Below are 25,749 nucleotides of genomic sequence, written 5' to 3' on the forward strand. Positions count from 1 at the left end.
AAGAAAAACAAAACAAAACACTCACATGTTCTCCCTTATATGTGTATCCTTAGCCTACGATGTATAAACAAATGAATGTATGGGTGTTAAGTGCAGCATGTATAAAGGAAAAGAAAGGGTAATGTGCACACAAATGAAACCAATAGTGAAAGTATAGAATCCACAACTAAGCTCCAAAGTTTGTGAGTGCTGTTCTGTGAGTTCATGGAGATGCACAGACTTTATGTCTGGGCAAAGGCTTGCTTAAGTGGCTATGTTAATCTAGCTGTGTGATTTTTTTTTTAATTTATTTCCCAATTCTTTACAATAAAGTGATTAAAAAAAAGAAGTACATACCTCTTTTCTATAATGATTGGCTGCATCTAGATTATCCAAAATAATGGTGTCTCCTAACAGCATACCAAAAACTAAAAACATCAAAATATATAGAATTAAATATTGATGAAAGTAGTATTTATTTATAAGAATGTAATTTTTCATAGTTAACAATTTATAAATTTATATCACAAATGTAACACTTGAACCAAAAGAAGTCATTATAATGTCTTTTACCTGTTTCACAATGTTCAATATTGTCTGGGAATGTTAACAAATCTCGGGCAAAGACTGGATTTCCAAAAGGTTTAAAATGTAATTTACCATTTCGGTAATGAGGTAGAGGTCTAAATTAAAAAACAAAACAAAACAACAAGAAAGTACTAAACAAAGCATACATAACTATTTAAATTCAAAGAATACACTAAGAAAAACAAATGCATGGATATTATGTGATACATGTGACCCACCTACCCCAAACAATATTCCTAAACGATCATGTACTCTCTTTAGAAATGAAGATCTGCCATATGTCTGCTTTCGTGTCTCTCTTGAGAATCCAGCAAACAGCATGTGCTATGTGCTATGTCCCTCTCTTATACTTGTGTTTAAATCTATGTGCACACCTTTAATCTCAGCACTTGGTAGTCAAAGACAGAACGATTTACAGAAAGTTCCAGGACAGCCAGGGATACATAGAGAGACTCTATCTCAAACAAATAAAACAACAACAAAAAGAAGTGAATATGGAGAAAAAAAGAGCCAGGTGGTGGTGGTGCATGCCTTTAATCCCAGCACTTGGGAGGCAGAGCAAGGCAGATAGATCTCCAAGAGTTCGAGGCCAGCCTGGGCTACAGAGTGAGTTCCAGGAAAGGCTCCAAAGCTACACAGAGAAACCCTGTCTCAAAAAACCAAAAAAACCCAAAACAAAACAAACAAACAAAAAAACCCTACATCTTCCCCAGAGGGAGTGTAGGGTTACTAAACAGAAATAGAGCCAATGTTCTAGAGCAAACTTTAATCTTGCACATCAAATTCATGCTTGCCTATCTCAAGTTTTATATTTTTATACTTATTTTAAGAATTTAATATATGCAACATATTTTTGTATCACATTCACCTCTCACCACTTCCTCTAACTCCTCCCAGATCCATCTCCCTGTCTACCTCCTCTTTTTTAAATAATTCACCAAGTCTGATCTGTGCTGCCCATGTACTCATTAGTGTGGGACTATCCACTGAGTATGGTCAATTTACCAGGGCCACACCCTTAAAGAAAACTGACTCTTCTTTCTCAGGCGCCATTAATTGTCAATAGGTCCCAGCTAAGGGTGGGTGCTTGTGAGCCCCTTCCTCCTCCATGCTAGAATGTTGACTGGTTTGATCTTGATCTTGTGGAGTTCTTGTGTATAAGCACAATGGTCCTCAGGTGTGTGTGTGTAGACCAGAAAAAAAGGTCAAGTGGTTTCCTCAATTATTCTTCATTTTATTTTTTGAGCAGATCTCTCATTGAACCTGAACTCAATGATTTGGTTAGACTAGCTAACCAATGAACTACAGGGATCTTCCTGCCTCTGCCTCCTGAGCAATGGGATCATAGATGTGTGTGCCACATCTGGTTTCCAGGTGGGTGCTGGGAGTTCAAACTCTGTTCTTTATGATAGTGTGATGAGCATTTTATTGTCTGAGCTATCTAGCATTTGCCCCACTGGGTCTTCAGCAACTACTAAGACAGAGGAGGCTTTCCTCAATTAAAGTTTTCTCATAAAAAGTATTACCATTAGGGTTGGAGAGAGAACTCAGTTGGTAAAGTACATGCAGTTTAAGTATGATGACATTGGTGTAGCGCCATCAATTAATCCCAGTATTGTGGGGTGTGGCAACAGCAGGATCTCTGGAGCTCACTGGTTAGCCAATCTAGCAGAATCTGTGAGCCCCAAAGCCAGTGAAACTATCTCACAAACAAGATGAATGATTCCTGGTCCACCTCTGGCCTACATACATATACATGCACACACATGTGCATGTGTACTTGCATACACCTGAACACACCAAGTATTACCCTTATCAACACAATTATTTTGATGTGTTGATTTCCTATGCTGTCTAAAATGAGTACCAATTTAACAGGAATGTGGTAGGTAATGGCTTGTAATGGGTGTGAGTTAGGATGTGAAGGAAAAGTAGAAAACTCAAATGGAAGTTTGTTATGTCAATAAAATCACATCATCTAAATCCACAGGCTTACTGAGAAGGTAGTTTAACTTGTATTCAGCATTTGTGAGGCCCTGGGTTTGACCCCAAGCACTGCAAAACAACAAAGTAAACAATGAATATTACTTTTTTTTCCTAACCTTTTCCAATCTGGAAGAGTTTTCCTATAAATACAATCAAGAGGCAACACCTGCTGACGACCTTGAGTTTCATCATAGATAGAGCGTGCAGCATCTGTGGTCAGGGTGACTACACAATCCATGTCACTTGCCAGATGCCAAGAGATAACCATTGCTGCTCGATCATCTTCAATTTGTGCGAGATGTGCGATCTGAAGCCATTTTAATAAAAACACACAGAAATTAAAAAACAAAAACAAAAAACATAGTTTTTGAAAGTCTTACCACTAGAGGGCAACAACAAAGAAGAACACCATCTGAAGCATGACTAAAGGAACATCAGCCAGTGTGTTGGCATCCACCGTAACCCCAGCAATTGGCAGGCTGAGGTAGGAGGATGCTAAAGGTTAAGACTAGTTCAGCTACACAGAAAGAAAACAAAACAACTACAAACATAAATAGAAAGAAAAACAAAGCTATAGACATTTACAGTGACTGGAATCCATTAAACTGTCTATTCTGTTAAAATTTCAGAAAAATTTTCTACATATCAACCAACAGTAAATTTGCAAAATAAGCAAATAATGATGCAAAATTTGTCAGCTAATTAAACATACACTTATTTCACATTTCAATGTCTAGAATAGGGAAGATCTTGGTAATCACGAAGTACACTTAAAGATGTGTAATACAAAGTTTCAAGATTCATTAAGCATATTATTTAAAATACCTTTTCTAAGAATTGCTTTATTAGGAATTAGAATAAATCATTTTCTTACTTACAAATACTTGCCTGTGGTCACAAGCATTCCTGCTTTTTAAGCCTGTTAACACTGGGATACTCCAGCCACTTCTAAAATCTCTGCATTGTGTTGGTATAATCAGGCCTACCATTTATTCTTATCTGATCTGGTAGCACAAACCTGCCTAGAAATAAGGCTTTTATTTCACTACAGACACATCATAATATCTACCCTAGTTTTCTATACAAGGCGTTAATGGGAAAAAAGTAAGAAAATAGACATGCTGACTGGGGGTATAGCTCAGTAGTAGAATGCTGTCTAGTATATGAAAAGCTCTGATTCAGTCCTCAGAATTGGGTTCAGAGGGAAGACAGACTTATTTTAAACAAAATAAGGTAACAAGAATGTACTATTTCTTAAAAAGCTTAAATCACAAACCTTTCCCAAAACATCTCCACTGCGTTTAGTGTAGTTTGGAAGAGTACATGATCTTCTGGGCTTTTTTTTTAGTTCATTTTGTTCTGTTAACTTTTTTTCCAAAAGTGCTTCAATGTGAGGTATCTGTAATTAAAGAAAATTTATCTACAAGGTCATTTATTTTTATAACAGGCAGCCCAGGATGAAGAAAAACCAGTAATTTGGGGTACTTGAGAAACTTGGGGTTTTTTTCTGCGTGTGTGTGTGTGTGTGTGTGTGTGTGTGTGTGTGTGTGTGTGTGTGTTTGAGATGGGGTTTCTCTGTGTATCTCTGGCTGTCCTGAAATTTGTTTTGCAGGCCAGGCTAGCCTTAAACTCACGGAGATCTGTCTGCTTCTGCTTCCCAAGTGCTAGAATTAAAGGTGTGAGCCACCAATGCCCAGCTAAAAAGTAATTAAAATAGGCACTACTTTATAAGCAACAAAACTATAGTTAATAGTGATGAAAAACTCCTATCATATGTCCATTAAATATTTATCAGGGATACTGGGTCACAAACTTAAGACCATGTCATGGTAGGCAAGTACTCTATCATTAAGCTATCTTCTCAAGGATAGAAAGCCTTTTTTGAGGAGGAAAAGGGGCAATGTTGGCATTTATGTCAGACTCATACACATCCCTAACCTCACATACCTAGCTGTCCATTCAATGATGTTCTATAATCTTAACTATGAAATATACTGCCTAGCCAGGTCTCCACCTGTAACCCCAGCATTCACAAGATTGGGGGAGAAAGACTACCAAACAACAACAACAACAACAACAAAAAAAAACGGTAAAAATAGACTATGTAGCCGTCTTCTCTCTGAAACTGAATCACACACAGAAGACAATAAGCTAAGAAGTCCTCTATACTATTTTGCATTACCTAATAACACCATGGGGCTGAAGAGATGTCTCAGCAGTTAAGAGCATTAACTATCCCTGCAGAGGATCAGGGTTCATTTTACAGAACCTGTACAGTGGCTCACAACCAGTTCATGGCCCCAGTTCCAGGTGATCTAGTCTGCATACAGGCAAAACACTCATATGCAAGAAATAATCGGTCAGTCAGTCAAACATATGGAGTATATCATGTATATGCACATGGTACATATGCAGAAGTTAGAGGACAAACGTTCGTTCCCAAGCCTTCAGTCTGATTCACCAAATCCACATGAAGATGGAAGGAGAGAATTCCACAAAGTTGTCCTCTAACTTCCATGTGTAAACCATAGTACAAGTACAGACTGCACAGCATGCACACATGCATGCACGAGACACACACACACACATCAAGTTAAAGACCACAGTGTCTGTAGAATTCCTAACAAAACAAACAGTTAAATTTAATAAAAAAAAAATTAATGTACGCTTGGAAGTTTCACCTGTTGTGTTGTAGGAATATCAATATTGTGTGATTTTAGTTCATTTCTCAGCTGGATCTCTTTTAATTTTGCTTCTTCAACTTGGCCTAAAAATTAAAAAAAAAGAAAAATTCTTTTTTTTAAAGATTTTATTTAATTTTATTTTATGTACATTGGTGTTTCATCCACATTCATGTCTCTGTGAGTGTCAGATCCCCTGGAACTATAGTTACAGAGAGTTGTGAGCAGCCATGTGGGAGCTGGGAATTGAAACCAGGTCATTTGGAAGAGCAGCCAGTGAGTGTTCTTAACTGCTGAACAATCACTCCAGAGTGTGTCTCTATCTCCGTCTCTCTCTCTCTCACACACACACACACACACACTCACTCACTAACTAAGTCTTTAAAATAAAACTTTTGAAAAAAAGTTTACAACTACTTTTTCCCTTTTTTTTTTTTTTTTTTTTGAGCTGAGGACCGAACCCAGGCCCTTGTGCTTGCTAGACAAGCGCTCTACCACTGAGCTAAATCCCCAACCCCTACTATTTCCTTTTAAAGTTTAATATTAAAATGAAAACTGACAACTGATCACTACCAAGTTAAGCTATAAAATCTCAAGATTCAATGACACATAAAAAGAGGAAGACAATTAATGCACTGGAAGATACTATGCTATCACACTGCACACTCCTACGATTTGAGGTGTGATTTAATCTTGATCCCACACATGGATACATTAGCTACATAACTGAAGATATGCCTTTGGAGTCAATTTAAGAGTCTATACACACTACACAACTAACACAAATGGTTATGAGCACCGGGTTCAATTCCCAGGACTCACATGGCAGCTCACAACTGCCTGTACCCCCAGTTCCATGGGATCTAGACACTTTCTTCTGGCCTCTGCAGGCAAGAGGCACAGACATACATGTAGGCAAAACACCTATACATGTAAAAATAAAAACCTTTGGCCAGGTAGTAGTGGCACAGGTCTGTAATCCCAGCACTCGGGAGGCAGAGCCAGGCGGATCTCCGTGAGTTTTAAGGCTAGCTTGGGCTGCAAAGAATTCCTGGACTACATAGAGAAATCTTGTCTTGGGAGTGGGGGGTGGGGGTAAGGGTGGGGGGTGGGGGTGTAACAAAACAAAAAGTATAAAACTAACACAAGTTAGAACTCACAGTAAAAACATCTCACAAATGAAAAACAAGTAACAGTGCACAACTCAAAAAATGTCTCATTATATAAAAATCATTGTAAAACATAGCAAACATTTTCTGGACTAACTCATGAATAAATTAAATATTTCATTTTCAGTGCTTGTGGACCCATGATTAAAACTAAAAATTAAATTACTTATCATTCCCCCAGTGACATCTTTTGCCAGAAGCTAGAGCTAGATAAGTTAGTTATCAATGTTGTCAAAAAAGCCTTAAATCTTCCACAGGTCCACACTTCTAGAGGAAAACTTCCAATTTTTATAATCTGTAAGCCTGCCACAAGCTTAATTAAAATAAGGACACTTCATGTTAAAAATTGCCAAGTGTCAGTGAACCAGCTGTCCTTACTACCCTTCTCTAGTACTTACCATTTTACTTCTGTTTCAAGGAAAAGACAAATGGTCTCTACCCCCGCCTCACCTGCTCAAAGCCTAATGTTTCATTACCTTTGAATACAAGGGTGACTTACATTTCATCTCATCCACAAGCTGCTTGTTGGCATCAAAGAGACTTCTATACATAACGATGGACTTTGATAACTGGTCCTTTTCCTTCGTAAGTGCTGCCATTTGTTGCTGCTTTTTAACATCTAAGAAACAAAATTCAGGTAATTTAAACAGCATAGAAACTGACTTTACCAATGTCATATGCCATAATACTATGCATAGGGAAAGCAAAACAAGGTTATCTGAAGAACCATTAACAACAGAGTTGAACCTATTTCCCTAAGACTTACCATCATAAAACATAAATGGCAGGCTATATGGTTCTAATGGTCCTGATAAAGTTGACAGCCGAGGCTCAAAGATAATAAAATATTCAGTACTATCCCTTCCAGGACTGTTTTCTGCCAGCACTAGAGTCTATAAGTGAAAAGGGAATGAGAAAAACAAGGTTTAAAAAAAAAGACATTCCAATGTTACATATGTTGTCATGTGACGACTACCAAACAAGCAGGAAAATCTCAACATGAAAAACATCGGCTGATTCTTCAGATTTACCAAACCATCAACACCACCACCCAAGACACAAACATTTCATCCAAACCTTTAGGCTGAAGCAGGGTAAAATAGCTAATGGAGTGACAGATACAAAAACCATCACAAAGAAATACTCAAAGCACAAAGCTGAGTTTCGGTTACAGCGGTTACCATGGGAGACCAGTCCCAGCGACAGAACAAGAGGCCCCTGAAAATGCTTTTAAGACCTTGTCTTTCACACTTTTCTTTTTTTTCTCCAACTCACAAAAAGGATATCTGAGCTTAAGATCAAAACATGTAACTAGCGACTGATGCAATTATATAAACATTTTAATTCAACTCTATTTTTAGTTCTGTAGAAAAAGACCTTAAGTTATTTGTTCTTCAGAATATACAATTAAAAAAAAAACCCGAAACTGAAAGAATACTATAGTGCATAAAACATAAAAATTATAAACAACATTTACAATTCTTTTTCTTAAAAATTAAAGAACATTAAGTTATGATGAATAAGTCAATTCTCAGTTCTATTCAGATTTTAAAACTATCAGCAATATATATATATATATATATATACACACACATACAGAAATATAAGTACATATAAAAAGTTTCTAAAAGTAACATACATTTTAACTTATCTGCTTAAACTTGATTTGTTAATAGTAATTCATAAAAAATGCTACTGATGTAAAATGTTTATGAATAATATAGATAAACCATGTTATAGCACTCAGTCTTTGGGTGGTGAACACTTGGCTTGAAATTTTAACAATTACTAGGAAATAGGGAGAAAGTATATCACTGATTATTTCCTTGCAAATTTGTTTTCTAGGGTAAGAAATATAGCTAATTAAAATTTTATTTTACTAGATAACAAATATTCCTTAAAAGGGGGAAAGAGGCTGTATCAGATAGTTTACCTTTTCATTAACAATGTATAAAAACACCAATCGCCCTGATGAGGGGGAACATTTCACTCTATTATTGCTTTAACTAGCTTCTTGAGCATTACCAAGATCATCTTTTTTGTTTTTAATGGCCATTTATTCTAAATCATCAAAAAATTACTCATTTTCTTTACTCATTTATTTTTATCCTAGAATGCCTTTTAAAATAGATTTGCACTTTGTCAGATTTCAAAAACATGCTCAATAAACTAATCTAACATATGTATATCCATATGTAGGATAAAACACTCTTTTGCTAACCATTAAACTTTTTCTATTATAGAATTAGTTAGCGAAGTATTTTGATACCCATGATCTAGTGCCAAAAATTATCAGCATACTGCTACTTCTTAATTCTGTTTTTATCAACACAATGTTACTTCTTTTAGCTGTTTATAACATGCTTCGAAGCTTAATTGGTAATGTACTTAAATATACTATATGAATAGGAATATGACATATGAGATGGACACATGCATACAGGAATGAAAATGAGACTTTCAGAAGATTTCAAATCACACAGGCAAATAATGTAGACTATGAAAATGATACAACTAGTGAACTTAATAAATTACAATGTCAGATTATCATTTAAAACAAAGCATATGTGAAACATTTACAAACAAGTATTAGCTGTATTCTGGTCATTATATATTCTTGAAAATGATGGCCTGGAAGTATATAGCTCAGAACTAAAGGATGGAGACATAATGTTCAATTCCTAGCATCCAGCCACCAAAGTAAGTCTGAAACAAATATAAACTAAGTCTTCCTTTCATCCATTTAGCACTGGACATGTGGAAGCCAAGGAAGCCAAGACTTTTCTATTTATTCAGAGGAACAGGAAGGACCTCTGGTGGCGAGGGGAAACCCAGACTCATGAAGTTCAGATTTTAAATGCAGCTTTGAGAAATAGCTAAGACTCTGTCCTAACCAGGCAGAACAAATGCATACGGGGGAGGAAGAGGGAGGCACAAGGAAAACGGGGCTTGGTGTGCTCTTCCAACTCCAGCTCACTTTACATGTTAAACAAGCTCACAGTCTTAAAATAAATAAATAAATAAATAAATTAATTAATTAAATAAGTAAATTAAATAAATAAATAAATAAGTGTGTGTGACTTTCCTCCGGACCCTGGTCCTCAATAGACAGAGATGAAAAGAAGCGGCATGGTACAAAACAGATCGAGAAGAGCAGCCAATATCTAGGCCTCCTACACGGTGATGCCAACTCTGTAGACTTCCATATTACAAGTGCAGACCTTTACATAAAAAATATACACTTTTAAATGTTGGTAACATTTCAATTAATGAAAATGTTTTGGTCAGTCACTGCCTAACAGACCAACAAGTCTTTAAGACAGATACAGCTGGAAGACTCCCAATTTACAAGCCTAAAGTACTGAAACAATTTAATATTTGAAATGGGTTATATACAAGGGTAGGCAAAAAAAAAAAAAAAAAAAAAAAAAGAAAGAAAAGAAAAGTAAAGAAACGGTACTACTGGCACTTATTGGTATACACTTAACTACTTAATAAACACTCTTAAAAAATTAGTGAATTGGAAAAAGGATCAAAACAAAGGATTTTTTTGTCTGTTTAAAGATTTAAGAAAAAATTTAACATTATTTTTGATTGTATGTAGGTAGGTGTGTGTGCTGCATGTGGGTATGTGCACTTGAGTGCAGATGCCTACAGAGGATAGAGGCACTGGATCCTTTGGAGCTTGAGTTTAGGTAGTTGTGACCTGGGAACATAACTCTAGTCCTCTGGAAGACCAGTAAGCACTCTTAACTGCTGAGCCATCTCTCCATCCCTAAATCAAAGATTAAAAAAAAAAAATACTGGAGCACTGTAATTGTATGGGCCACCAATATACACACACACACACACACACACACACACCTAAAAATACTAAAGACTAATACTGTCCAATATTTAACAAAGAATATTGCTGGGAACCAATGCCAGAGCCTCATACTTGAGTACTCTAACAAAGAGCTACAACCCCAGCCACTCCCAACCCACTTTAAACTTAATTTTGATAAAGAATGTCAATACATTCATTGCTCAAGGATGGCCTTGACCTCAGTCTGTATCACAAGCAAAGCCAACCCTCCTGCTTCAGCAGCCTGACCTCTGCCAGGGTTACAAGCCTACATCACCGTGTCCACAAAAATAAATTGTAAATGTGATTAGAATTTTAAAAGAACTTTTCATATCCAATGTTGCAAGTAAGAAGTACTTGGTATGGTGGCACAGTCTTGTAATCCCAGTACTCAGCAGGAAGACAGGAAGTTAAGGTCATCCTGGAAAACACTCCTTCACTGTACACATAGTTTTGGTATAAATCTAAATAAAAAATACTTGTAATCACAATAAAATATTTAAAATGTGTATTATTTTAGGGCCAATCACTTAAATCAATCAATAAATCAGTATCTATTTATCTGTCTACCTATCAACCATCCATTCTAAATCAACACATAGAAGAAAGCTGATAGAAACATTTCTCATAAGAAAATAAACCTGGGCTGGAGAGATGGCTCAGAGGTTAAGAGCACTGACTGCTCTTCCAGAGGTCCTGAGTTCAATTCCCAGCAACCACATGGTAGCTCACAACCATCTGTGATGAGATCTGGTGCCCTCTTCTGGCCTGCAGTCATACATGCTGTATACATAATAGATAAATAAATGAATTAAAAAAAAAAAAAGAAAAAGAAAATAAACCTTAGAAAGAAAATAAATTTGTACCTAGGACTGATGAAAATATGTGTAGTCATTTCATTAACGACATAGGCTTTTACTTAACAAAGAAGAAATATATCAAAAGTAAGCTAAACAAGATAGAAGATTCTTGCAAAAGCTTGGTCCTATTATATTAGTAAAATTCAGTACCCTCAAAAATTAATATCCTCCATCATATACTGAGAGCACTATACTATACTAATGTTCATAATGGAACTAGATGATTTTGCACTATAGGGCCAATCACTGTTATTTCTGTAGGTTAACAATGTAACAATTACTTATAGAGGTTGTTTAAAAAAAAAACTGTTAATTAATTAATTAATTGATTGATTTGTTTGTTTATTGTGTGTGGTGTTCTGCCTGCATGTATATCTGCAGGCCAGTACCATATCTCATTACATAAGGTTGTGAGCCACCATGTGGTTGCTCAGGACCTCTAGAAGAGCAGCCAGTGCTCCTAACTTCTCAGCCAGCTCTCCTGGCCCTTACAGAGGTTTTTTATACTGCATCTTAAAATATATAAAATAAACTATTTTCATTTTAGAATAATAATAATAATAATAGGCTAGTGATTTATTAAATTTTTATCTCACCTTTATTTTATTGTTTCTGTCTGTATAATAGTAGTTACTTTAAAACATAACACAAACATTATATTGTTACTAAAGTTGAAAAATCAGCACAATAAGAGAAAGCTATCTGTCACCCCACAAGGAAGAAGATCTGAGTAATGATGGTTCTGGGTCCAAATAGTAGTAGCAAAATCACAAATACCTCCCTGATTTTTAGATTTACTGCACTAAACATAAAACATCAGGACATCTTCCTTGGTATATATACAAAGAACAGGTGGATCATGGATGTTGGAAAAGATCTAAGAAACTTACTGTGATTTCGGCAGAACCATTCACAAAGGGAAACTCAAGTGTCCTAACTTTCCCGATGAAGAGTGGAGTATCAGTGTCCTCCTCATTAAAACCTTTAATGGTAGCTACGACAGTGCCAACCAAATTCATTCCAGTATGATTGCCATAATTATCCTTAAAATACACAACGGAAAACAACTAATTAGAAGACAGACAACTTAGAGAAGAGTATAAATCAGAAACAAGACATATTCTCTATTCATTGATAGCTCAATACAAAAAATGTTTATAAATATTTAACTCTTTTATTCAAGGTTTTCTTGTAGGTTTAAACTCAATGACTGATATTACTCTGTAATAACCATTCTAAACCTGAGTATAAAAGCCAGTTACTCTTGTTAAACTCTGTAATTGTTTGAAGACGACATAGACATTACCGTAATACTGAGATGTAGGTCTTTGACCAAGGTCCTGCTGGCGACTAAGCGAACATTAGAAACAGCTGGGGTAGCTGGTTGGATATCAGGAACCAACTTCATAGGTTCATTTGGCAGAACATCAATTATAACCTTAAAAACAAAAGCAACATTCATATTAACAATGCATTCTTATAAAAAATACTATTTCAGAGGAAAAGAAAAGGACAATATATATTAAATAAAAAGTTATCCTAAAAATTCCACTAATTTCCTAAAAATAAGTTTATTTTATCCTAATTTTTCTGGAAAAAAAAACTTATTATAAAAGTCCTTGCTTAACCAGTTTCACTTGCAATGGTTTCAGTTATCTGTCATCAATCATTGCTCTGAAAATATTAAATGGAAAATTTTAGAAATAATTATTTTGTAAGGTTTCATAGCTTACTTTGGTTGATTTTATTATTGCTGCTAATCTCTCAATGCGTCTACTTTAGCAAACGTGATCATAAGAAGCATATACGGGAGAAAACAGAGTTTAGTGGATTGCGGTTTCAGGGACACACTGGGGTCTTGAAATGCCTCCCATGAATAGGGAAGGGATTTTTGCATTTATATTTTTGCATCCAATAATTAATTTACTTTAAAACCAAATACTTCACTTATAAAGTGAGTAAACACCATGGTACATAAAAATAAAGAATACAAACCTGTTCGCTATTGAGCGTATTTGTTTTATCGATCATAAAATCAAACTGGATACAGTATGTCCCAACTTTGTTAGGGATTGTTTTTTCCCTAAAAATAAAGAGGTAAGAACAATAATTTTTTAACAAAGAGTAAATGAGTTCAAAGCACTAACATTTGTTTCCTTTCATAACAAGCAAATAAGAGAATTTCTAATACTGTACAAGCTTTCATTCACTTAATATTTATTTTAGGTTTACTTATTATACCATCATGCAAACACCGTGTTTGCCAGAAGAAGTCAATAAAGTATCAGATCCCCTGGAACTTGGGATCTGGAGTTACAGATGACTGAGGGCTAGGAACCGAACTCCTGTCCTCCAGAAGAGCAACAAGCACTCTCAACTGCTGGGTCATCACTCCAAGCCAGTATTTCTTGTATACATGCTTAATCCTAGGACCCTCTTACCTGTGCATTTGTTCACGAGAACCAGAACCAAGGTTCTAGATATAGTGAAAGTAAAAATAACAGGAATATAAAGATATGAGAGAGGGCTGGAGAGGTGGCTCAGAGCACTGACTGCTTCCAGAGGTCCTGAGTTCAGCACCTACATAGCACCTACATGGCAGCTAACAACTATCGGTAACTCCATCTGACCTCCTCATACAGACATAAATGCAGGCAAAACACCAATGTACATAAAATGAGAATAAATAAGTTATTAAAAAAATATGAGAGTAAACACAAAAAACCATGATGGATTATGTGTCCTTAGGATTTTGCTTCATTTCTACATTATCAATTCCCAACTAACAGTTTTATAATTTCAAAGTTATATGCCACCTTACTAACCTTCCATGTGACTTTCTTTTCAGGCAGTATTCTTAATACCTGACTTTATATATTCAATCCATTTATTGTGACTTAGTATCAATAAGAAATTCAATGCCTGTTTAGATATACTTAGTCTATCTGAACCATATTCAACCATAATGAAAATAAGGAAGTTATAGTAGTAAAAATTAAACAGCATTGCCAACAAAGGGCCCAAAACAAAAACCAACCAATAGACAAAAACCAAAAACCCTCCAAAGGGCCTAAAACCCAAACCTAAACCAAACCAAAAAATGAAAACCAAAAACTTTCCCTGAAGAAAACAGCTACGTCAACAAGTTGCTTACAGATGTTTACAAGCTCACAGCTAAAAGGATGAAATAGGATGGGATTCCTAAGTGCTGAGTCTCACTCTTAGACTGTACCCCCGGAGCACAGGTAAACTAAGGCAGATGGATTCCCAAGGGAAGTGCAACCCAGCTCTAAATCATCTTCACCTCTGAAAAGAAGCAAACGTAAACCTTCTCTGGCAAGGACTGTTATTCTCAACAGACAATCATCTCCATAGATATTAATGTCTAAAAATTAAACAAAATAACAAAAAAATCCCTAAAAATAATTCGAGGACATGAAGAAAGGAACTAGACTGAAAATGAATGAAAACCACAGACACCCAAGGAACTTAGGGGAACCCTGGGCAGACTTCTGCTCTTCATAACAAAAAAAAGATGTAGACACTGACACAGTAAACCTTTAAAAAGGACTAAATACACAGAAGAGGTGACACACACCTGTAATCCTAGCCTGACAGAGAATGAACAAGAACTGGAGACCACAGTCAGGCAGTGGTGGCCCACGCCTCTAATCCCAGCACTTGGGAGGCAGAGGTAGATGGATCTTTGAGTTGAGTCTAGCCTGGTCTACAGAGCGAGTTCCAGGACAACCAGGGCTACAGAGAAACCGTCTCAAAAAGCAATAAACAAATAAAATAAATAGCAACACACACATACATACATACACACACACACACACACACACACACACACACACACACACACACACACACACACACACACACGAGAAACGTCAGTTGACCATGACTGTAGTCTCAGCAACTCAGGGGGTGGAGACAGGTGGATCACTTGAGTCAAGAAGCTTTAGCCCAACCTGGACAAAATAGACCTTTCAAATATCAACACTGAAGAGTGAAATTTAAGTACTAGAACTAAAAATGCAAATTAAGCTCTATCAGAGAATTAGCTAACTGAAAATAGCTGAAAGTGCTGGGTGTGGTGGTATATGCCTTTAATTCCAGCACTCAGAAGGGCAGAGGCACGCAGATCTCTGTAAATTCCGGGACAGGTCTACAAAGCAAGTTCCTGGACAGCCAGGGCTACACAGTGAAACCTGTCTCAAAAAACCAAAAACCCCAAACACCAAAACCCAGAAAAAAACAAAACAAAACAAAAAAAACCCAAACACCTAAAAGTACGTAGCTAGCATTGGAAGAGAGACAAGAATGGCGGACAGATAAAAGAAGGCACTGTATGTGAGGAATGCCAACAAAGCTGGGCCGGGGCTCCACGTCTCCAAGTGAAGACTCTGGAGGCCAAGGCCAATCTGGGTAACACAGACTGTTACATTCCAATAAACTGCCAGCATAGAAATTAGTTACTGAAATATCCTTCAAGTATGAAGGTAAGTGAAGACATCGATAATTAAAAATGACAAGATAATTTATCACCACTAGAAATATCATCAGAACTTTCTACTGTCAAGAGTTGAGTTCAAGACTAACAGAAGATACCTGGGCATAGTGGCTCACACCTGTAATCTCAACACTTGAGAGGTGGAAACAGGAGGTTTGTTCTAAGGATAAGGCCAGCTCAGTCTCCATAGTTTCCAGCCAGCCTCAGCTGCAGAATAAGACTCTTGTCTTGAGAACCAAACCCTATCAAAGTAACAACTGTCTTCCCAATAAAAAGATACATTCACGGTGCTACAATTTTTAACTGACAAAATCATTTATATACTTTCAATGTAAAACATTATAAAAAAGATTAATAGGAAAGATAAATCTAAATGGTCATTGCTGGTATACAATTTAATAGTAACAGTGCCTTAAATCCACAACAAAAAGGAATGTAGGGCTGGAGAGATGGCTCAGAAGTTAAGAGCACTGTTTGCTCTTCCAAAGGTCCTGAGTTCAATTCCCAGCAACCATATGGTGGCTCACAACCATCTGTAATGAGATCTGGTGCCCTCTTTTGGCCTGCGGGGATATGTGCAGACAGAATACTGTAAACATAATAAATAAATAAATCTTAAAAAAAAGGAATGTAAACTGGAAGAAAAAAATTATAATACATATCCTGGAATCTGTATTTCTCAGGAGGACAGAAAATACAAATACTATTACACATTAGAATAGAAAGCATGTATATTGTAATCTCTTAGGAAATCACTCAGAGAAGAACAAGAATCTGTAACTACAAATTCACATGTATGAAAATTTGTTTTTTAAGAGTTTCACTGTGTAGCCCTGGCAAGGCTTGGAACTCACTAAGTTCTACCTTGTCTCTACCTCCCAACAGCTGGGGTTAAAAGCAAGTATCACACCTGGTTTTATAACTACTAACAGAATGACAATTACAGACAATACATCAAAGTAATAAAGCAAGAAATGAGAAAGGAGCAAAAAACAATAGGATTGGGCCAGCGAAATGGCTTAGCAGGTAAACATGCTTCTATGAGAGCTAAAGGCTGCAACAAAGAAGTACAAATATATGAAGACTAGTGAAAAGAAGATGTCCCATTCTGTTGAAGTTTTTGAGTAAGGGGTTTTCTGCAGAATTTACCATGAACCTAAATTTAAATGACTGCTGTGGTCTGCACTTTGAGGAAGTTCTGGATTACTTCTATCTGAGGCAGCTCTTCCGTATCTTTTTCAGGACCCTGAACCATCAATGTGACTACACCTTTGATTGGACCCTGTTAAAGCACAGCAGGCAGCCTCTTCCAGTGGGGAGGTTCAGCAGGCTCAGCTCCCACCGGTTTCCAGGCATGAACTGGGACAAGAAGCAGCAGAGCAGATGACTGGAGCATTTGTTTTTCCCCAAACCAGACATTTTAGTTCATATGTACACTAGCCAGTGGTTGTCAACAACCATTTACTTGGTGTAAAGAACTTAATTTCAGTATAAATTGGCCCTGAGCAGCACTGATGATGCTGGCCTCGAGCTGTAGCCTCTGTAATTGTGAATATTAACTAAAGTAATGAAACATGGTGTCCAGTTTCTATTTTTTTTCAAGTGGAAAAGTTAACTAAATGGTTGACATACAAATTGTGCAAATGCCAATTTTTTTGTTAAAACCTTTTATTTTAAACTATATTCCTTTGAGAACTCATTTCGGAAGAACGACATGAACAGTCTTTAGTCACAGTTGTGATGGCTGTAATAAATATTCAATAAATGTAATAAATAGGGTTTTTCATCCCTGGAGTTTGTGAGTTGTTAACTTAAAACATTCTTTAAGTAGCTTGTTTGAAAGCCAGATGATATGGTAGTAACCAAAGATTCTAGTGTTTGAGTATTTGAAAGACTCTACCTGCTTACCTGTGCTAGAAATAACAGCATCTAAAGCAAAGGCTTAAGAAAAAAAAACATAGCGACTACTAGATTATCCTTAGGACTCTGCAATAATTTTATAATGATCTTGTTATTAAAAAAGCATATTTGTCACAGAAATTTAGTTACTGTCTTACAACTGAAAGTGTGTATAAATGCAATCACTGAAAGCATCTACATGATCTGGGATTTTGTTTTTATTTTGAAATGGGAGCTTTTTGCTTTTTATTTACAAGTTCATTAAAAACTAAAAACTGTTTCTGGAAAAAGAAAAAAGATACTATGTAACCTGGCAACCAGAGTTCAATTCCAGAAACCCAGGAAAAGGTGGAAGCAAACAATCAGCTACACAAATTGACATACAAAACTAAAACAGCACAGGATCACATAAAAAAATCAAGGGACTGGAAAGATGGCTCAGTGGTTAACAGCATTTATTCCTGCAGAGGGCCTGTGTTCAATCCAGCAACCATACAGTGGCTCACAGCCATCGATCTGTAACTCCAGTTCAGGGGATCCCATGCTTTCTTCTGACCCACAGACACCAGGTACACACATCGTGCACATATATATGAGTAAAACACATAATTTAAAAAAATACATTTTGGCATAAAATGTCTTATTTAAAAAAAATAAAAAATCAGCAATGTAGTACATATTAAATTAAGTGTACTGTTATACGAGATCTAAACTTTGCAATCAGAGGATAAATTACCAAAAACCAAAACAACAACAAAAACCCTCAAAACCCAAACCACCACCTATATGCCATTATAAAAGATATAATTAAGAAAATGTCATAAGGGGTGGGCTTTGGGCCACAGTGGAATTAAGAAACAACAAAAAGGCAGGCCTGTGGGCCCCAGGTACCAAGCATGCACAGGCACATCACAGCCCAGAAGGTAAGGCACAATTCAGGCAGACAAGTTTGAGGGGCTCTGTGCACCAAGTGCAGCCACTCAGTGGGTAGGGTTTCCAGGCGGGGGTTTAAACGCACAGGGCTTCAGAGCCTCTGGTACCCAGCAGTAGTGGACTGGAGAAGAAGTGGGGGAACGAGGCAGGGCTTTTAGTGCACCTGGGTATTCAGAACTGAACTTCAGGGTAACACAGTAGAGAGTATGTTGAGTAGGGTGAGCCAGAATTTGGGTAAATGCAGGCCTGTGAGGCTCCAGGTATTTGGCAGTGGTTGAGCACACAGGAACCAAAGCCCAGTGTGAGGAAAAGTTTGGGCACTCAGAGGCCCATGGAGCCCCATCTAACAAATAGCAAAGGGCGTGCTAACCTAAAGTCACAGGGTGAAACAGGTTGGGAGACACAGGCCAGGAGAGGCAGAGCACCATGCTGTAAGCAAGGGTGTGGATATGCTAGGGGTAGTAGGCTCACAAGGCACCCCAGACCCTCAGACCCTTCAAATTAGAAGGGAGTACAGGGTGAAACACAGCATTCTGATAGCATACAAGGAAAATACAGGGTTAATCTGATTGACCTATTGAATCTAACAGTTTTTCTCCACTTTCTGAACAAACTGACAGGAAGGAGAAGACCAGGAGGGATGGAAACCACAGCATCCCACTGTGGGAAGAAAGCCAGACTAATCTCCACTAAAAAAGAAAGGTGACTTGAATAACAAAATAAAAACTCAGCCAACTCCAGATGTGCAAGTCCCAATGAAAAAACAAAAGTAACACAAAACACCAAGACAACATGCATTCTCTAAAAATGACCAATTCCATAGTAAGGAGTCTTAATCAGAGTGATGGAGAAGAAATCCCATACACAGGATTCAAGGGAGTAATTATAACTATGTTCAAACAGTTAAAATAGGACTTGAATGTATTCCAGAGAAGCACAAACAGCTGAATGAAATAAGGAACTCAATTCAAAACACAATTAAAAACAAATAAAATGATGCTGGAAATGAAAAACTCATTAAGTCATACAAAAAGCCCACCAATAGATTGATCATGTACAGGACAGAATATCAGGACTTGAAGACAGGAACAGAGGAGTTGGACTGCTCAGGTCAACATCAATGACAAATGAAAGTGAAAACGTGTGAATAGAATACAGCAGAGCTTTGGGACACAACAGAAAGACCAAATCATGAATGACAAACTTAAGAGAAAAACCCTATGTCAAAGGCACAGATTTTTTTTAGTCAAAGAAGAAAAAGTTCCAAATCCAACGAAAGAGATAGCCATTCAGGCAAAAGAGAAATATAGAACAATAAAAACACGAGATCAAAAAGCAAATCCTCACGTCATGTCATGACCCACAGTGTGGCAATGAAGAAAGGGCACTTAAGCTATGCGAGGACAGGGACAGGACACACGTAATGGCAGGCCAGTCAAACTAACGGCTGACAACTCAACTGAAACCTGAAAAGCCAGAAAAGCTTGCAAAGTTGTATTTCAAACTCTGAAAGACCACAGCTGCCACCCCAGATCATTACAACAGAAAGACCGTACACCATAACTGAAAGAGAAACAAAATCCTTCCATGATAGAAGCAGACCAAAAGATTTGTGGCCACTAAGCCACATCTACAAAAGATATTGGAAAGAGTTACTTCAGAATGAAAAGAAGGATAAATACAACCAGAGAAAAGTAGTAATTCTAAGACAGGTAAGCAAGGGAGGAATGAGACACCACCACAGAGCCATGAAGTGACAGGAAGTAATAGACATCTTTCAGTAATAGTTCTGAATACTAATGGTCCCAATCATCCAATAAAAGACAACAGATGACCCTCGCAAGGCCAAACCAATGAGATCATCCCAGCACACAGCACTAATCTGACTAAGTGGGCTGAGGGGTAGAGGGTGGGAAAGCATAGTGCATGAAGGTGGGAAGGGTATGTGTATGGAGCGGGGGAGTAGAAAATGGGAATGGGTGGATATGATCAAGATGTATTGAACAAGGGCTGGAGAGACGGCGAGGTGGTTAAGAGCAGCTGTTGAAGACACGGGCTCATTTCCCAGCATCCATGTAATGGTTTCTCAACTGTCTTACTTTTCTATAGCTTCAATAGAACCCCATGACCAATACAACTCACAGAAGAAAGTATTTAACTGGGCTTGCAGTTTCAGAGGGTGAACATCATGGCAGGGAGCACAGCAGCAGGTGGGGATGGCACTGGAGCAGTAGCTGAGAGCTCCTATCTTGAGACACACTCACCAGGTAGAGAGGGCTAACTGGAAATGGTGCCCATCTTTTGAAATGTCCAAGGGCACCCCAAGTGACACACCTCCCACAACAAGGTCACATCTCATAATCCTCCTCAAAAGGTTCCACCAGTCAGAGACTAAGTCTTCAAGTATGTGAGTGCATGGGGCCACTCGCATTTCAAACTACCAGAGCAACTGCCCCTCCAGTTCTAGGGATTCTGATACCCTCTTCTGACCTCTACAGGCACTGCATGTACACAGTGCACATACATGCCTGCAGGCAGAACACTCACATAAAATACACAAATCAAAGACAATCTATATCTGTACATTAAGTTGTTAAAGAATAAATATTTATTTTACTTATTTATATCATGTCAGTGCCCAGTACCCACAAAGTTCAGAAAAGGTTGTCAAAGCCTCTGAAACGCAAGTTATAAATGGTTGTAAGTCATGTGTGGAAGCTAGGGAACTGAACCCAGATCTAGGCTGTAAGAGCAGTAAATGATTTTAATCACTGAGCTATAAGTCCCGCCTGAAGATATCTTATTTTTTATATAAAAAATACACAGATTAGCAGGTCATGTTACAAAATAACACATCTTTTTGCTGCCTCTGTGAAGTATCTCATTACAGACATCACCTTAGATTTGTAAAAGTATGAAAAAAGATAATTCAAGCAAATAAAACAAGAAAACAAGTGGGAGTATCTATTCTAACACCACACAAAACAGATTTCATACCAAAACTAGTCAGACGACACAAAGAATGTCATAGGTTAAAGGAATAACTTTTCATAACATTATAATTGTACAAGTATATACACCAAACAGGTGTGGACCCAATTTCATAAAACAAATACTATTAGATAGAGTCACACTTTAATCCCAACACAAAGGTAATGGGTGAATGCAATACCCCACTCTCAATAATACACAACCTATCTGAACAAACAAACAAAAAATAAAGAGAAACACTGAATTAAATAATGTCATAAATCAAATGGACAGACAGACATCTATGGACCAGTCTATCCAAATACTAAGAAATTTCATCTTCTTGGCAGCCCATAGAATATTCTCTAAAATAGATTACATGCTAAGACACAAGCAACTTTCAAAAAATGTAATAATTCCTGGAAAAGCAGGCTATCAACAGACACAGAAAACAGACAAAGTATATAAACTCACAGAGATTAAGCAATGCAATAAAAATGGTTCACTGGGGTTGCAGAGATGGCTTAGCAGTTAGGAGTGTGCACTGCTTTTTCAGAGGACCTTATTAAGTTCCCAGCACCCATACTGGTTAGCTCAAAGTCACCTGTAGTTCCAATTTCAGGAGAACCAAAGCCCTCTTCTGGTCTATAGGCATATGCATATATGAAACACTGCCCTCTTCTGATCTATGGGCACCTGCACACATGTAACACACACACACAATTAAAAACAATAAAATTAAAAATATATTATTTTATATAAAGACTAGCTCACCAATAAAATCAAGAAAGGGAAAATTTCTCTTGAACTAGAAGAATATGAAAGCACAACATAGCAAAACCCCTGGCATACAATGAAGGCAAATAGATGACTGAAGGATGCACATTAAAGACATCTAAAAATAAGACAACCTAACCCACAGTAGGGACACACGGATCAATAGACTATAACAGAGGCTCCAGACAGAAGTCCATGAAACTATATATTTACATGATTATTTTAAATAAAAGATTTTTTTTCTGCTGCTATTTGCTCTTAAGATTCCTTTTTAAAAAACAAAGAAAGAAAATAAAACAAACAAACAAAATAAAACAGTTCTTCTCTATGTAACCCTGGCTGTCCTGGAGCTTTCTATGGCGCTCAGACTAGCTTCAACTCAGGAGATCAGCCTCCCTGTGCTGGGATTAAAGGTGTGAGGCACCATGCCCACCCAAAATTATCATTCTTATTTTATACATATGAGACTCTGACCTGCATGTATGTAAGTGCACCATATGTATTTAGTGCCTATGGAGACCAGAGGAGGAACTGAAATTACAGATCTCTCACATTACATTGAATCAACTCCAAATGGATAAAGGACCTCAACACAAGACACAGAGCTCCAAAAATGCTAGAGGAAAAAAAGTATACTTCAACGTAAGAGACACAGACACAGACTTTATCCCACTTACGCATGGAACAGGTCCTACCCTACTTAACTTCCAAGATTTCACAAGACTGGGCAGATTCAGGGTGATTTATGGGATCTCATCTTAGTGACTGCTCTGTTGCTGTGGTAAAACTCCGTGACAAAGACAACTCATAAAAGAAAGCATTTAATTGGCTTTTGGTTTCAGAGGGTTAGTGCCCATGACGGCAGAATGGACCGAAGGAACAGCTGGGAGCTCACATCTTGTTTCGCAACCACACAAACACTGAGGATGGCCTGAGTTTTTGGACACCTCAAAGCCTGCCCCTATGACACAATGCACACCTTCTCAAACAACGCCACACCTCCTAATCTTTCCCAAACAGTTCCACCAACTGTGGAGACAGTGGGGGTTGGGAGAGAAGGGCAGGGTCCGAGACCAAGTCTTCAAATACACGAGTCTAGAGGAGCCTAAGAGCACCCCTCCCTTTACTCCATTTTCAAACAGGTCTCTCTTTCATCTTCTCAGTTCTTGCAGCACAAGCCTTGGCTCCAACATTAAATTTCTTGGTGCTTTTTTTCCTAAACTGTATATTTTGTATTTCTTTTTGCCTACTTGCTCATTTTCATTATAGATTTACCTAAGACTGATTACACATGACAGAGACAACATTGGGCTGTCTTGAAATATTCTTTGCCAATTATTTTTCAATTTAGCCTCAGGCAGTTTCTTAGGACAGGGGCAGAAAGCAGCTATAATCTTTGTCAAAATATCACAAGAATCTTCTCTAGCCTAGTTGCTAATATTATTCCCCTCTGAAACTTCTTGAGCTGGGCCTTTATAGTCTACATTGCTCTTAGCACTACTGAATTCCAAGTTCCTACTAGGAAGTCCCAAAGTCTCCCACATTCTTCCATAAAAATAACGTGGTCAAGCCTGTCACAGTAATAGCCCTTATACACTGTATACTGTAAACTGCTGGAACCTCTTTGAAAATCAGTCTGGAGGTTTCTTAAAAACAAACAAACAAACAAAAGCCAACCAACAGAACTACCACATGTCCCAGATATACCTGAGCACATATCCAAAGGATTCCATATCCTACCACAAAGGTAACTGTACAACTATGTTTACTGCTGCTGTAATCATAATGGCTAGAAAACTGAACCAGTCTAGATGTCCAACAAAGAATTACTGGATTGCTGAGCAGTGGTAGTACACGCTTTAATCCTAGCACTTGGGAGGCAGAGGCAGGTAGATCTCTGTAAGTTACGAGGCCAGCCTGAGCTACAGAGTGAGTTTCAGGGCAGACTCCAAAGCTACCTGTCTCGGGGGGGGGGGGGGGGGGATCTAATCACCTCCCCAGCATAACCTGATATTAGAAAATTAAAGCACACCTTTTGAGATCCACCAGGAGGGGACACTTTAAAGCCTCTAACTGCTTACTCTGGATATTGTCACAAGTCTTCTCTCTGCAGATGTTGCTCTGTGACCTTTGCCACAATAATTCACAACAGTTGAGTGAAACTGAACTAAGTTCGATGGGTCCTCTCTACTAGTGAATCACCAAATCAGTCGGTCATGGAATTGCCAACACCATAATAGAGAAGAATGTTTTTATAACCTAAAGACTTTTTAAAGACGATTAATTATAAAAGAAAGTCTCAACATGTCAGAGTACATAAAAATCTAGAATTTTTGTTCAAAAGACCACAAAGCGTGCAAACACTAGCCTCACAATGAACAAAGATATCTAACAGAAGTCACGGTGTTAGCTGAAACCCCAGAACTAAGGAAGCTAAAAGGAGAAGGCTTGAAAATTCAAGCCTTGCCTGAGTTGCATCAGTGGGTAAAGTGTTCACCATACAAGCATCAGAACCTGAGTTCAGATCCCTAGGACCCACATATCTGTTCACTAGCTGGCAAGCCTAGCCAAAATGGCAACCTGCAGAATCATTGAGGTACTGTCTCAAAAATAAAAACAGTGGAGTACAATACAGGAAAGCAGCTGATGTCCACCTCTGGCCTTCATGTGCACACGCGCACATGCACGCGCGCGCGCGCGCGCGCGCACACACACACACACACACACACACACACACACACTTTGACAACATACACTAAAATAAATTATACTAAAGTGCTCTGATATCATAAAGAAATTCTTTCCATGGATTTTCGAGGTTCTAATGTTAATACATCACAACTTTCCTCAAAAACATTTTTACAGAGCAATATTTGAAAAACAAAACAACCCTTTTCTCTTCCTGCTCTCTTCCCTACATGCGGTCTCTCTGTTTCTGTCTGTCTGTCTCTCTCTCCTTCCTTCCCTCCCTCTCTCCCTTCCTCCTTCTCTCTCCCTCAATAAAGCTCTTTAAAAAAAAAAAAAAAAACCAAGCAAACATACTTTTCTCCAAATAGCTTCTGAACATTTTCTTCTTGATCATAAACTACTTTTCCTTTGGTAAGGGCTGCAAAAACCACTAACCTGAATTATTCATTTTCAAATGTTATTTATTTTTATTTTATGTGCACTGGTATTTTGTCATGGGTCTTGGGTTCCCAGGAACTGGGTTTACAGACTCCAGTTGTGAGCTTCCATGTGGATGCTGGGAACTGAACTCAGATCCTCTGGAAAAGCAGTCAGTGCTCTTAACTGCTGAGCCATCTCTCCAGCCCTAACCTGAATTATTCTATACTGAGCACACATAAAAATAGGAAATGATTTAAGTAGTACCTGAAATAGAAGCAGCCATCTTCTTTGTCGTTATCTTTTATTTTATTACAACTAAATGTTTCTGCCTAGAAAGGGGAATAGAAGAGGGAGAAAACAAATGTTAACAGAGTATATTCAGTATGAAAATTTACACATGTGAAAAGCTGAACAGGCTCCATTTGGATTTATATAT

The 25,749-nt window shown here is 37.6% G+C and overlaps 1 protein-coding gene across 1 annotated transcript in view; it reads right to left on the bottom strand.

Moving 5' to 3' along the window:
• Smchd1 (structural maintenance of chromosomes flexible hinge domain containing 1) overlaps positions 1 to 25,749 on the bottom strand; it is a 135,808-nt gene that overhangs the window by 16,963 nt on the left and 93,096 nt on the right. Inside the window, exons 34-44 of the mRNA XM_036173068.1 lie at positions 25,578 to 25,642; positions 13,106 to 13,193; positions 12,417 to 12,548; positions 12,001 to 12,153; positions 7,170 to 7,296; positions 6,903 to 7,022; positions 5,235 to 5,320; positions 3,830 to 3,952; positions 2,670 to 2,860; positions 553 to 662; positions 337 to 407 (exon numbers count right to left, since the gene is read on the bottom strand). Of these exons, the coding sequence (XP_036028961.1) occupies positions 337 to 407; positions 553 to 662; positions 2,670 to 2,860; positions 3,830 to 3,952; positions 5,235 to 5,320; positions 6,903 to 7,022; positions 7,170 to 7,296; positions 12,001 to 12,153; positions 12,417 to 12,548; positions 13,106 to 13,193; positions 25,578 to 25,642 (1,266 nt within the window). The remainder of the gene's footprint in view (positions 1 to 336; positions 408 to 552; positions 663 to 2,669; positions 2,861 to 3,829; positions 3,953 to 5,234; positions 5,321 to 6,902; positions 7,023 to 7,169; positions 7,297 to 12,000; positions 12,154 to 12,416; positions 12,549 to 13,105; positions 13,194 to 25,577; positions 25,643 to 25,749) is intronic.

Source organism: Onychomys torridus, chromosome 23 (genome assembly GCF_903995425.1).
Source record: "Onychomys torridus chromosome 23, mOncTor1.1, whole genome shotgun sequence".
Taxonomy (NCBI): domain Eukaryota; kingdom Metazoa; phylum Chordata; class Mammalia; order Rodentia; family Cricetidae; genus Onychomys; species Onychomys torridus.